Genomic DNA, 13,895 nt, shown 5'->3' on the forward strand with positions numbered 1-13,895 from the left:
CTGTGTGTTTGTCTCAACCGGTCATGAGGTGTTCATTAAGCTTCACGGCCATCACTTCCGGTTGGATTAGCTGTCCAAACAGATGATTGTACAGTACAATCTGTTAATATGCTCTTTTGCATGTGTTTGCATGTCTACAGTGGTGTTGCACAGGGGAACCATTAACAATGCTATATTGCAGTTTTGTTCAAATGAGAAACCGCTCAATCCGCAATCCTTGACTGTACTTTTTAACCTACTCATCCAAACGAGTGAATGACTTCATCTGCCGTGCCATTGCATCTCAGTCTCATTTTGACTGTAGTCAGAAGAAAGCAGCAAAGTCCTTATAGGGTAGTCAGCATTGATGTATTTCACTTTCATTTCAGGCTGTACCTGCGGAAAAGGAAGCAAGGAATTAACATAGGTAGACAGCAGTATCAGAGAATTTGCAATGGGTCCTCTTCCTGCTGTGTCCGTCCCCCCCCAGTCATCATTTATAGGTAGATTTTTACTTAGACAGGTCTAACATTTCCTTCAGTGTAGTGAACTTTAAGTGGTTCTAACTTTTTCGATGGACCTTCTCAAATTCTGTGAAGGACCTTTCTAAGTATGGTGCTTGCTAAGGGGGTCTCTGCTTCATTTCACATTTTCAAATGAATCTACTAGTTTCTGGGAGCACTTCTCATACTCAGGGACATCACAAAAGTAGTATGGAATAGGGCTGCGCATTTGGCAAGGATCTGGTGTTACATTATGTACCACAGGGGTTATGATGTATTGCTATACTGTAAACAACATGATATATTGTTTCATAGGTCTGTGTTCTTTGTGTTTACAGTAGTGATATACAGCATGCATAACGTCGGAGTGAAAAGATCAACATGGCTGAAGATAAATTAGCACTTCTATCTAGCTGATTAGGGTTTAAACACAACACAAAATGACCCACAGGCACGTATCTTTGCATGCAAACTGTCAATTAAAAATCGATAACACTTTTAACTAATCACGCAATGGTTTTGCCTAAAATGTCAGGAAATAGTGAAGAATGCCTCTTTCCGTTTCCCTGAGCCAAAGGTGAAATCTTTGTTTTATCCAACCATCAGCCCAAAACTCTAAGGTATTGAGTGTTTTTAATTGACTAATCATTTTTTGAGGCGCAATAAAAAGTGTGTTCTGAGGAACAGTGACACTATTTCTGGAAAGACACATTGAATTTTTTTGTGATTGGAATTTTCCAGTGGCTGCTCCAAATGTATTTCCATTTCCCTTTATTGTAAATCTCAAAAATATCCCAACAGCTTAGACAGTAATGTAGAGCAAATATACAGCAAATTCAGTTTTTTACAGTTTGGGTGAAACAAGCCTTTGAAAACCATTTCGTTAGTGAAGCAATAAAAGTATCATTTCAGTCTTGACAAAATACATTTCACCATTTGTAATAATCATTGTGCTATCCCATTATGATTCTGCATGTGCTTTGCTCTTCCACTGTGACATGCCAGTGTGTCCATGTGTATATGGTGCGTATCCATGAGCCTGTATTCTACAGCGGTGTTTTCTGTGTTTAAGTTGACACAGCTGGTGGGCAGGATGTCAGCTTCAGGCCTCTGTCTCTGTAATTCTCCCCAGCCTTCCTTTTCTATAAATAGCCTCGGTATGGCGTGTGAGTGTATCTCTGTGTGTGTGCCCGGAGTTAATAGTGTTCTTCCACACGGCATTTCCATCTATGTGCGTTAGTGTGTGTTTTATCTTCTCCGTGTCCATGTATTTGCTTTGTATGTCCGCCATGTGTTTATGTGCGTTAATGTGTGCAAAATGATGGTGGTTTTAATGATGATGAGTGTGTGTACTGTGTCTCACACGAAGCGATGGTTTGATGCGACACACACACTGCTGTATATGTGACGGGAGCTCCTCATTTCTTAATGTGCCTTTTTGTCTTTTTGTCCATCATTCTTTCAGGTTTTAAAAAAAAATCCAATTTGTTCCGCCAGTCTTATTATCCCTGTCTCTCACCCTATGGTGTACTGCATTTTTCTCCTCCTCACTCACTTGGCTTTCAAAATTACCATGAAATGTTTCTGGTGTGTGGAATGTGAGTCTCTTTCTACACTGTCAAACTTGCATGGCGGAAGACATTTGTGTTAAGTGAGTTCCTGAAATGAGGGGTGGTCTGTATGCAATGGGTTTCCTTTCTTCTGAACTTTTTGGTTTATTCCTTGTCTCCCATGCATAAAATTGGTGCCCAGATTCACACACACGCATATGTGTAGACAGCACACACTTTTTTATCACGACAGTTTCCTGTCGATATTACAAGAGAGACTGAAGCTTTGTGTTATTTTCTAATGGAACCTTTCACCTATACGAGACCCCATAAAACAGCTTTTTTATTTTTATTGTGTCTTTTCTCCATCCAGACAAGTATAAAGGAGGGATTGTTGCTGAAACAGACCAGCTCGTTCCAGAGGTGGAAAAAGCGCTACTTCAAACTGAGAGGCCGAACTCTCTATTACGCCAAAGATGCCAAGGTAAGCTTACCGAGTGTTTCCCCATGCAACACACAAGTAGCCAAAGGAGAGCGGGATAAATGCTCTCTCTCTTAATTTAGATGGAAAAGCCTGAGCTACCACACTATTAGTGTTAATCTTGAATGTTTGTCCTCTAATCCCACAAATGACATTTTTAGTGGCTGGAGAGATAGCTTTTAGAGTTTCAGAGACATTTTGAAGGAATATTTCTACATTTTTGGGAAATGTGGATCAAAGATCAAGGAATTTTTATTGTCATAACAGCTCACATTTACATGTTTATGGTACGAAATTAGGACTCAGGTCCTGGGAGAAATAAGTAGAATATAAAAATATGAAATGAAAAGTTGAAGTTGAGCCGCTGCTCTACTGTGCGCTGTCATCTTGAAGGTGCATATTCACCTCCTTGCTAAGATGACACTGATACCATTCTGGGGTCTGTATGGTAAATATGTAGCCCAAGCCAGTGGCTGGTTGTAGCAGCATAGCACAAAGACATATAAACATGGGGAAACAGCTGGCTCTGTTCAAGGGTAGTAAATTCCACCTTCCAGCACCTCTTAAGCTCTCTAATACATGATATCGTGTCTGTTTAATCTTTCCGGCACATGAGTCAAATCCGGCCCAACACCTCATTTTATTTGGCCTACGAGAGCTTCTAAAGCATATAATTTGGACCATACAGTCCGATACTGCAATGCAGAATTATGTCATCCATAAACTGTCCCAGAATGCTTTCTGATTTCATCTAGCCACTAGATGTCCGCATACCTTCGACAGCGTCTCTATGACATATAGCAATTTCCAGAAGAGGCACTCTCACTGAGTGGTTGCAGCTAGTAACGTAAAAGAAAAGTTGATGCAAGGCAGTTTAATAAGAGATGGGAAAGTCAATACATGTTTGCTTAATGGAGACAAGCCAGTGTCTCTTCTTTGTAATGAGGCAATAGCAGTGCCAAGTACAATTTACAGCCTGCAGGTTGCCTGGCAAATGTCCCAGCCTGGTGTTATAATGTGTTCGTTAGGTGATGGTAGGCTTATTTTTTTCAGGCTTCTTGAGTTTTTGTTTTCAGTCTTTATGCTAAGCTAAGTTAGCCCGTTGCTGTTAGTTGTAGCTTCCTTTTGTCAAACTTAATGTAGTCCTCCTGCTGTATATTAGCTCACTCGTACAGCCTGTTTCTTTCTGATACCGATGTTGATCATTTCCTGATCAAATTTTTGTTGAATTTATTTCCTTTACTTAAAGGTTCTATATAGAACATTCATTGCCACGAGTGGCCACACCTCTCCTTCATCAAAAACAGTCTTTATATTGCTCTCTTCAAAGCCACCAGACTCCACTGACAAAGATTACCAGGTCATCAGCTAACATACAGAGACAAACAATCATTCATGATCACATTCACACCATCAAGTCATCAGTTAATTTAACCTAAATTCGGAGCACAGGGAAACTCTACAGGACACCATTATGCCACTATATCAGAAATAGTTGTTTGCTGCTATATTGATGTTTGAAATCCCATATATAGAACTTTCAGTCACTTGAATTGATTTGCCATTTCTGTATTGTTTTTTCCTTTCATCAATACCTAAGCTTTATATTTACATATTTTTTATATTGTTTTCTTTTAAGTACATTTTTGTTTTTTACTTTTGAACTTTTAACTGTTGTTGACATCCCCTTTTTTCCTCCCTTTTGCATCTAACCTCCTCCCTGGACCGTGTGTGCGTGTTTGTGTTTATGCGTGTGTCTGCACGCACACTAGTCTGGCAATGCCCTGGCACGATGGCAAGAGCGGGCGCTGCGCAGAGTGTCCAGGAGTCGCGTGTGCTGGCGAGTACTGTCCGTGTGCTGGACGGGCGCACGGCGCTCCCCCCCACCTCTGGGTGCCAGCGGATCTGAGGAAGGCCTAGTGAGAATTCGGGTCAGCACAGCATAGCCAAGGGCCAGGAGCCAGATAACTGCAATGGCTTAACCATTTCTTACTTACCCGCTCACCTGATAGTGCTGCATTCATGTCAAATGGTGCTCCTGGGTCTAGACAGGTTTAATATCCTAACATAAACGTATGTCATCATATAGATGGTTGAAAATCTTATGCCAGATGCCATATGAGAGGCATACATAAACCATAAAGGGTGTTATTCTGACAGTGGGCAAGCCATTTTGTGAATGAACAGAGAAAATAACACACACATCTACACTTTGTGGAGGACGTGAACCAGGTCTTTCTATTACCATATGGCATGAATGCACAGTATATAATATAGATGTAACACCAGATAGGGTAGCAAAACATGTGTGTATAGACTGTAAAGCCACAGCTGGATAAATTTATCATGTAAAACTAACTCACCCTGTGGCCTTTACTGTTTTACACTGTGTGTTGCTTGTCCTTCACTGCAGCTTAAAGTCTCTTGATGGCCATGCTGGAAGAATGAAAGAAATAAATTATGTCATGCAAATACTTTGTTTTCTTAATTGTGTGTTATGTAAAGGATTAGTCATTTATAACCGGAACGTTATAAATGAATTGTCTCTGTCATGGCCAGATGGTGTCTGCATCTATAGATACAGTAAGCATCCGCTCCCTACATGTCCATCCACTCTGGTGTCTCCAGAGTGGCTTGGCTGGCTGTGCTGCCCTGTGCTTAGGAAGCCTGACCTCCTCATTGATCCATCAGGGAGGCTACATCTCAGAACTTTGTCCCAGAGGCTGCTCTCCTCTCCTTCCTGAGGTGAACACTTAAAGCAGACAGTTAAATATGCCTGTGTCATAGGTAGAATTTATTGACCCTCGTTCTTATCCAGGAGCAGAAACAGTAAAACAGCATGTAGTAACCACATGGCCTGGTGTAAAATGAAGGACAGGAGAGAGTAATTAGAGGACGGACAAATGTTGCTGAGATGCAGCCACTGGGCTAAGCTCTGTTCTATGGATAGCAGAGGGTCTAGATGCTTGCCCTTGTCCACCATTCACTGTCAGCTTTCCTAACAGCTTACAGCTTCCTTCAAGACAGTTGACTATGTGTGCCCACACCTTTCTGTGTGTGTGTGGGTGTGGGTGGGTGGTGAGGTGAGTGAGAGACAGGAAGAAAGTATGTCAAAAGAACCATAGAAAGTAATCACACGCATACATACACACACGTGATGTGGTGGTATAGCAGCCAAGAGCACCGTAATGGGGGGCAGCGTTTGTGTTGGCGCGCCGTTCATACTTTGGTCCTCTTGGCTGACACTCCATACACACATTCACACACACTTGGAGGCATATGTGGAAGTGCTGAGACACATGCTCCCTCTGCACACGCACACACACACACACACACACACACACACACACACTCACAGAAACCATTGGCTGGTGTCCCTCTCCAGCCAGGCCTGAGGAGACCGTCGCTAGCTGGGCATTCCCTCTGACAGCTGCAACAGCTCACTCCTCCCACACACACACACACACACACACACACACACACACACACACACACACACAGGCAGAGGGCATTCCTTTGACGACATCTGTTTTTGGCCTGTGGCCCTTTAAGAGCTTAGTGGCGGACCTCACGTATCACAGCACTGTTAGGATATCATGTTCGTGTGTGTTGGCTCTCCTCTTTGTCTGCTGTCTGTGTTGCTCAGAATTGGCTCCAGCATCTCCACAATGCAGAAATTTAATAAGATATATCAACAATATATCAACATTCACTGTCCTGTTGTTCACACCTTTCTCATTCAGGTACAGAATCAAAACATAAGAAACTCAGGAGGGAAATTCTCACTGCAGTGTCGGTTTATAGTGCAGCTGTGTTGTGGTGGAGCAAACTGAGTTATCTGTGAGAGGGACAGTCAGTTCGGACTCAATGTTCTTGAGCTAAATATTTCTGAAGTATTTTTTCCCCCCTACACTTTATTAACCCTTTCAGACCTATCCAAATATGAGTTGATTTCATGTGGTGCTCTGATGCTATAAGTTCCGGGAGAGACTCAGAGAGTGATGAGGGAAGTCAGTGAACATAGCATGAACAAACCTTTAAAACCATACCTCATCTGTCAGCCTTTCTGCCTGAGTCCCTGCAGCTAGATTTTCACCTACAACGGTTAAAAAACATCTTCCATTATCCCACATGGCTTCACTACACCATGAAATATTATAGTATTTTGTTGATGTTATGACTGAGAGACTTCTTGCAGCAGAAATGAAATACTGTACATTTCAGTCATCTCTAAAATAAACTATGAATACAGAGGTAAAAGGACCTATTAACTATCACTTTTGACACTATCGCTTTTACAACTTGTGTGAAAACAACAAAACAATATGGCTACCCACTAATATATTTAACGATAGATGGTTAAAACAACCAATAAGAAAGTCAATATTGGCTACACGGTCTCCATTGTAGTGGACACGAAAAACCCATTTTTATATCTAAGGCATTCGTTGATATCTTGATCAGGCCTCAAATCAGTATGGGAACGATAAAAAAGTGATTTTTTCATATTAGTGGGAAATACTTAGGTCTGAAGGGGTTAATGATTTGTCAATCAACTCCCAAATGGTTTACCATAGATTTGTTTAACCATCACGTAACCATAACGTTCAGTAAGCTAAGCAGAATGTATATATTCTGTTTCCTTTATTTGAACTAAACCCTGCAATCCCCAGAGTTTCCCTTTACATTGTCTCATTTTCAGTACATTACAGGACATAGCTCATACTAATTTAGTAATGTTGTGCAGCCTTACAAGGTGTTTTGGAAGCCTTGCATTTTCTGAAGCTTGTAGATCAAGAAAAGATGTGTCTGCAGAACAAGGTTGTTGGTATTTAATAGGATCATCATTTTTGTCATTCAATGTTTTTATGACTTTTGCAGCAGCTTCCATTTATGCTATAAAGTTTTGCCTGTTCATTTTAGGTCTGCTTCGCTGTGGTCATGATAAGACATTTCTCTCACTACTGCTCACAATTCTCTTCATACTGTAGTATAAGTTACAATTAGCTAAGTTCAACCCAGTTTTGAAAATATTGTCCGAAAGCTCACCTCTTGTTCTTTTTCTCTTTTGTGCCCTCTATCTCTCTGCTCTCCTCTCGGGACTTCCTTCTTTCCTCTCTCCCCACACCTCCTCTTTTCTGCAGTCCCTTATCTTTGACGAGGTGGACCTATCTGATGCCAGCGTTGCAGAGTCAAGCACAAAGAATGTCAACAACAGCTTCACAGTGAGTGTATCTTAGCACGCACACACACACACACACACACACACACTCACAAACACACGCGGGGTTTCAGTGGGGAGATCGCAGGCAGAGGCATGTGTTCAGCAGTGAGACCGAGTGTGTGTCACTTGTGAAAGCAGAGCCACACAGACTTCTGTTATGTAATCTGTCGTTTCTGAACCAACAAAAGTGGCATCTATGATTCGCTGAAACTTTGTTTTTTGATAACAGTGAAAGTCATGTATTAGTTTTCTGATCTCAGCATTTTTTTTTTTTTTTGTCCGGGGAGAGAAATATGAAAAGATAAATACTAGTCTCATATCTGTGTGTTAGATATAAACTTAGCCTAGATTAGCGTGGAAGACTAGAAATAAGGAAAATGCACTACTAAAGCTCATAAAGTACCACGCTGTTTCTTGACCATGAGGTTGCCTGGCAACCAGCAAAGACATGAGGCCAAGAAATGATGTAGCACCTAACCCTCTGGTAGGTAGGTTTTGTTAACTTTGGTCAGAGCCAGGTAAACTGTTTCCTTCTGTTTCCAGTCTAAGCTGACCCAACCAGTCACTAAATGTAGCTCATTATTTAAAGGACAAATATAACACTGATATCTTCTCAATTTACTCATTGTAGGAAATAATGATTGTGTATAAAGATGGACAACATGAGAGTGCCCCAAAAGTGAACCCAAAACATCTCCATCACCCGTTGTGGTTTGCTTGAGTACAGCCCACACCCTTAACCCCATGTCCCTACGTTAGCAAATGGGACATGGGACTTGCGCCAAACTAAAAACACAAAGTACACATCAAATAGATTTTTCCCTGTTATTTTAGTACTTTTCACACCAATGCATGTTCAAGTGTTAATTTGTCTGATAAGTTTGGCTTTAACTAGTTATTAGAGCGACCAGTCCAGGGTGTACCCGGCCTCTCGCCCGTAGTCAGCTGGGATAGGCTCCAGCTCCCCCGCGACCCTGACGGATAAGCGGTGTAGAAAATGGATGGATGGATAAATAGCTATTAGACGCAAAATAGTGGGGTGAAGCATCAATATTGACAGATGAGCTCATTTGGGTCAGACGGCGTATGGGTGGGAACTCAGTACAGCCCTTCTAACCACCCAATCACTACTGTGCTTACTCACCAGCACAAGATGGCACTCAAATATTTATTGGGAGAAATTAGATGATGTTGCTGAGTGGATGCTTATTGGAAAAAAAAAGAATGAGCAGCCGAGGTAAGGTGAGTGTGTGTGGGAGGTAGAGCGAAATGAACATGAGTATTATGAGCAACAAAGACGAGAACAGACAGTGAAAGAGCTAGTAGTACCCTGTCCTCTCTATAAATGTCTCGCCTTTCCCTAGGTGTTGCTATATTAAGAAACAACAAGGAGGTGGAGCCAGGCAGGAGAGCAGTGCCCAGAGGAAAGCACACGGCTATTTTTAGCAGCGCCTTGAAACACTTCACTGAGTGCCTGCCATGGCTTAATGTCTGCCATGTTGTAAATAAGATTACGTTTGCCTGCCACATTTGGAGATGAGCATAGCGTGCCCATATGAGCAGCAGCATCCCGCTAAGATGGAAGAAGTGAGGAGGGGGAATGGTGAAGGAGGAAAGGGAGAATAGCAGGAGTGGGGCAAAGAGGTTCTAGGGAGACAACGATACAAAAAGGGAAGTACAATATACGGTTAAGATGTCTATTGACACGCTAACGTGAAAGAGCACATGTTAAATCAGTGATTGACTCTAGAGCAGTATAAGATGGCGAAGGGAAAGACACAGCAAGTAGAGGTAGTGCAGTAGAGGAAATCCTGGCGTGATGTCACAGTGCAGCTAACCGCATTCGCTCACATACTCCCTGGGGAAAAGAGAAAGAGAGAGGTAGAGGAAGGTCGAGGCACGAGTAGGCATTGAGAGGTGGGAGAGGAAACTCGGTTGTAGAGGAAAAGAGGGAGAGCGGAGAGGAAATGAAGACAGGACAGGCGTGACTGATTGAGAAGGAGCAGTGAAACAAAAAACCAAAGGTAATGTGACATGCTGACTGGTAGCTCACCTGCAGTGCCTACACACACATGCAGATGCTCTGTAAGGCATCAAACCAGACCGAGTCACGCACAGCGACGGGGGGGGGCAGGCTTCATCACAGGTTGTGTGATCACGACTGAGAGAGAGACGAAAAGGATGGGAAGCGAGGGGGTTGGGGGGGGCACACATGGGGTGGGTGGTCAGCATACTGCAGAGGATGCGTTGCAGGGCTTTGCTTTGCTCTGACTGTGCGGAGTGATTATTACCAGTCTCTGTGTGTGCGCGTGTGTGTGCGTCTAGCTGTCTCTGTCTGTCTGCGTATCGGTTGGACTTGATGAGTGATGCTGCTGGCGTCTTCTGTGCAGGTTGGTGCTTCCTCGTTGGGTGGTTTGACTGAGAGATTGACTCATAAGATGTTTGGTGATTTATGCTCATTCGTGTAGGAATTCTGCAGACATCTGCTCAGTGTGCATAACATGCATGCCTGTGTTTCCGCAGAGGGAGGACAAAGGACTCCCTTTGGTGTTGGGGGGAATTAAGATGTAGCAGCAATATAGTCCCTAGCACTGAATAAGATTAGTTAGAGAAGGGACTAATTTCACTCTCACTCCTTTTCTACTGTGCGGAAAAAGTCTTCACTGGTAACTATTTCCGAAAAAGGTTTATTTATTTAGCAGTGACGAAAAATTTAACAGATGTAATGTATAATGACTAATTCAAGATAAAAGCATCTGTGCACGTGGATGTGCATGTGTCTCTGTGTGCATGCATTTTTCATGACAGGGTATGCATTACCACCTGAGTGTGAAAATATGTATGTGTAAGTACATGTCTGTATATGTTAGTGTAAAATGCATGTGAGCATTCCATGATGCTTCATCTTGTGTGTTTTGTTGAAGCCACTGTTTCGCTGTGTAGTGAGAAGGCGGTATACGATGAGGCGCTGTCGCTGTAGCGTGGAGAGGTAGCACCTTGAAGTCCACGTGAGGGAGAGCTCAGCCCAACCCAAACCCTAGACTCATTTCACACAGACTCTGCATGGATGACTGCCTCTCTCACTGGCTTACTCACAGTTATTGCATTGGCTTGCTTATTACTGTTCACTTTAGATCCATGAAATGCATCTCAAGGAAATACTCATCTTCTTTGAATTGTGCACTTGCATTAGCAGAACCTCCATGTGCTCATTTGTTTTGTAGTTCAACTGTGCATGTGCGTTGCAGAAATGAGCAGCTGTTACAGTTCTGTTCCACCTCCTCTGCCATTGTGCTACAGGTTCCACTGGATATAGGTGTCATTGTGTGTGTGTGTGTGTGTGTCATGATCTCTTGCCATTTTACCAAATTAACAACCAATGAGGCTTATGGTCTTCACATTTCGAGATGTACTGTATATGCTTCTTGTCACTTGTCATGACACAAATGCACACAGCTGATTTGCTCAGCTCTGAAGGTCAGTCATCAAGAGAGGTTTTCCATTCCTGAGGGATGCCTAGAGCCTTTTTTGGAAACAGCCGATCTTGTTTCCCTTGGCAACCAATCTTATCACTACCCCATTGTAGACACAAAACTCACATGCACACACACACACACACAGATATGGAGGGTGACATGAAGTATATGCATGCACACAAGTCAGAATAGCCATTTACTTATATCACCAATATTAATGTTTCACAGATTCTTAAATTCTTGTATTTACATTTTTTTTTTACTGCATTTTACATTAATTTTATTCCATCCACTTAGCTGACCCTTCTATCTAAAACAACTTACAATAAATGCATTGAGATAAATAGTCCTTCCAATCACAACACAAGAGCTGGGCCAAACCAATATAATATAAAGCTTCCGTGCTTTATTCTTCAAAAGTGTTCAATAACAAAGTTTGTCAAAAGTACGTTAAATAGAAGAGAAAACAAAGCACATTCAAAAACACTGATTGAGTAGTTGGTTCTAAGTAAGCTCCCACCTCTCACTGGGCAGAGATAGCCAATCATACTTAAAGGTAATGGGGGGTGGCACTTGGGGAGGCCACCCCAGGGATCTCTGGACACACCACTGAGCATATATACAGGATGACCTTTGTCCAAATGGATCACTTTACTGATGCGCATACACAAGTGTACAAAGGGACAAGCACACAAGCACCCGAAGAAATTTTGTCACAACACGCATCCATTAATTTGGATTGTGTTGTCTCCACTTATTTAAAAGGGAGGAGGAATGCTAATGTGATTAGCTTGTAATATGTAGGAAAGGCAAGGAAAGGATCATAATTGCACACAGGTCTAGTTCACAAAGAGAGAAGATGATATTTATTGTGTATTTTTTATTTGTTTGAAGTGCTGTTCAGTTTTCAGACATAACTCGATAATGATCAGAGGTCTTAGGACAGATTGAGTACAAGAGTGAATGAGGCGATTCATCAGGGAGCTGGTTGCCATGTGGGTGTTGCTATAGATGATGCTATATATCAAACAGGCCACACAGAACAATGTTTTAATTTCAATACCAATAATAATCATTTAAATTGATAAAAAATAAAATTAAATAATCAACATTATCTCAGCTCAGTGCAATGTGTCAGCTTTCTGTTATTGCCAGTTTTTGTCGGGTAGTGCTTCAAACACAGTGCTTAAATTGTATTGTGGGTCCACCTTTTTGACAGATTTCCTAATCTAAAGTAGTAAGATGAAAATAAGTATAATAAACAAGTATGGTTCTTTCCACTTTAATCTGTGTCCTCTGTCCAAGTCACTCTCATGCGCACTTGATAACAAATATGTCCTATTTATTTTTACCTGAATTATGGCATCAGATTTATGTTATAAATGTTAACTATTTATGTATAACTAAGCAGCAAACACACAAAGTGGCCACCATGTTTGAGGGTGTTTCTGCTGGGCGAGTGCTGGAGAGCACAATTTCAAAGTTGAGTTCTGCTCAGGTGAAGCAACCTGACTTTTGACAATTTAGAAGCAGGCCCTCTTATGATTAGTCACTTTTATTGCGAACACATCCTCCTTGACCCAGGTATTTTCACAATCAATCAATCAATCCCTCAATTTTGTTGTACCATGTACAGTGACAATAGAGACTATTCCATTCTATTCTTAATTGTTTAGTCTATAAAATGCCAAAAACCCAGAGCTTAAAGTGACATCTTCAGGTTGATTCTTTTGTCCATCCAACAGTCCAAAATCTTCCCATCCATCCATCTGTTTTCTATACCGCTTTATCTGTCACGTCGCAGGGGTGCTGGAGCCTATCCCAGCTGACTACCGGCGAGAGGCGGGGTACACCCTGGTCGCCAATCAATTGCAGGGCTGACACACAAAGACAGACAACCACACACTCTCACACTCACTCCTAGGGGCAATGTAGAGTAGCCAATCAACTTAATGTGCATGTTTTTGGTATTGTGGGAGGAAGCGTTAAGTGATCGAACGAGAGAGAAGTGGTGAGCGGTAAGACAACTTTGTCTGTCCTCAGTAATAGTTCAGAACATGACAGCACTTCAGTGACAGTGGTAATGAATGTGACAGTAATTTAAAATATGCATAAAAGATGAACCTCCTCTACATCACCATTCAACAGAGCAGCAGTGCGCGAGACTTATCTCTTTGTTACCTTTGGGCCAAACGTTTACCTGAAGAAGAATGAGTATGTAGTCTTGGAACAATTGAATGTGTTGTTTATAGTGAAAGTACTACAAATTTTGCGGTACACTTTTTGTTCAATTACAGTAAAGTCTGATTCTGATTCTGGCTATAATTTCAATACATACCCAGTACTGTAAATTTCCCACGATTGCGCCAATACTTTATTACCCTGATATATATCATACATCCCCATTTAAACCTGCAGAAGTTGCTGAGCCGATAACATTGCGTTATTATTGTATTAGCTGATACTTAGTTACATTTACTTGAGGAAAGGGAAGAGTGTCTTCTAAGTTCAGCTCTTTATTTTGTGCTCTGCTACTTTTCAGACTGCCAGGATCTTAGACAGCCAAACTGCATCAGATCTGAGTTAGCTGTATCGAAGCCTTGTTCACTTACATAGGCCGTCTATGAAAAGAGCCCACTGAAATGAAAAAAATGTATTGACACAAAAATTGACAAAACAGTA

At 41.8% G+C, this 13,895-nt stretch overlaps 1 protein-coding gene across 10 annotated transcripts in view; it reads left to right on the top strand.

Moving 5' to 3' along the window:
* Window positions 1-13,895, top strand: part of dgkh (diacylglycerol kinase, eta) — a 59,539-nt gene that overhangs the window by 7,241 nt on the left and 38,403 nt on the right. For 7 of the 10 annotated variants that reach the window (XM_046403948.1, XM_046403943.1, XM_046403946.1 and 4 more), the window contains 3 exons: window positions 2,406-2,516; window positions 4,286-4,444; window positions 7,658-7,738. In XM_046403948.1, the coding sequence (XP_046259904.1) occupies window positions 2,406-2,516; window positions 4,286-4,444; window positions 7,658-7,738 (351 nt within the window). Of the gene's footprint in view, window positions 1-2,405; window positions 2,517-4,285; window positions 4,445-7,657; window positions 7,739-9,128; window positions 9,762-13,895 lie in introns of those variants that run through there. The other 3 variants (XM_046403949.1, XM_046403944.1, XM_046403947.1) reach the window with 2 other exon arrangements.

This window comes from Scatophagus argus, chromosome 11, assembly GCF_020382885.2.
Source record: "Scatophagus argus isolate fScaArg1 chromosome 11, fScaArg1.pri, whole genome shotgun sequence".
In the NCBI taxonomy this organism is placed as follows: domain Eukaryota; kingdom Metazoa; phylum Chordata; class Actinopteri; family Scatophagidae; genus Scatophagus; species Scatophagus argus.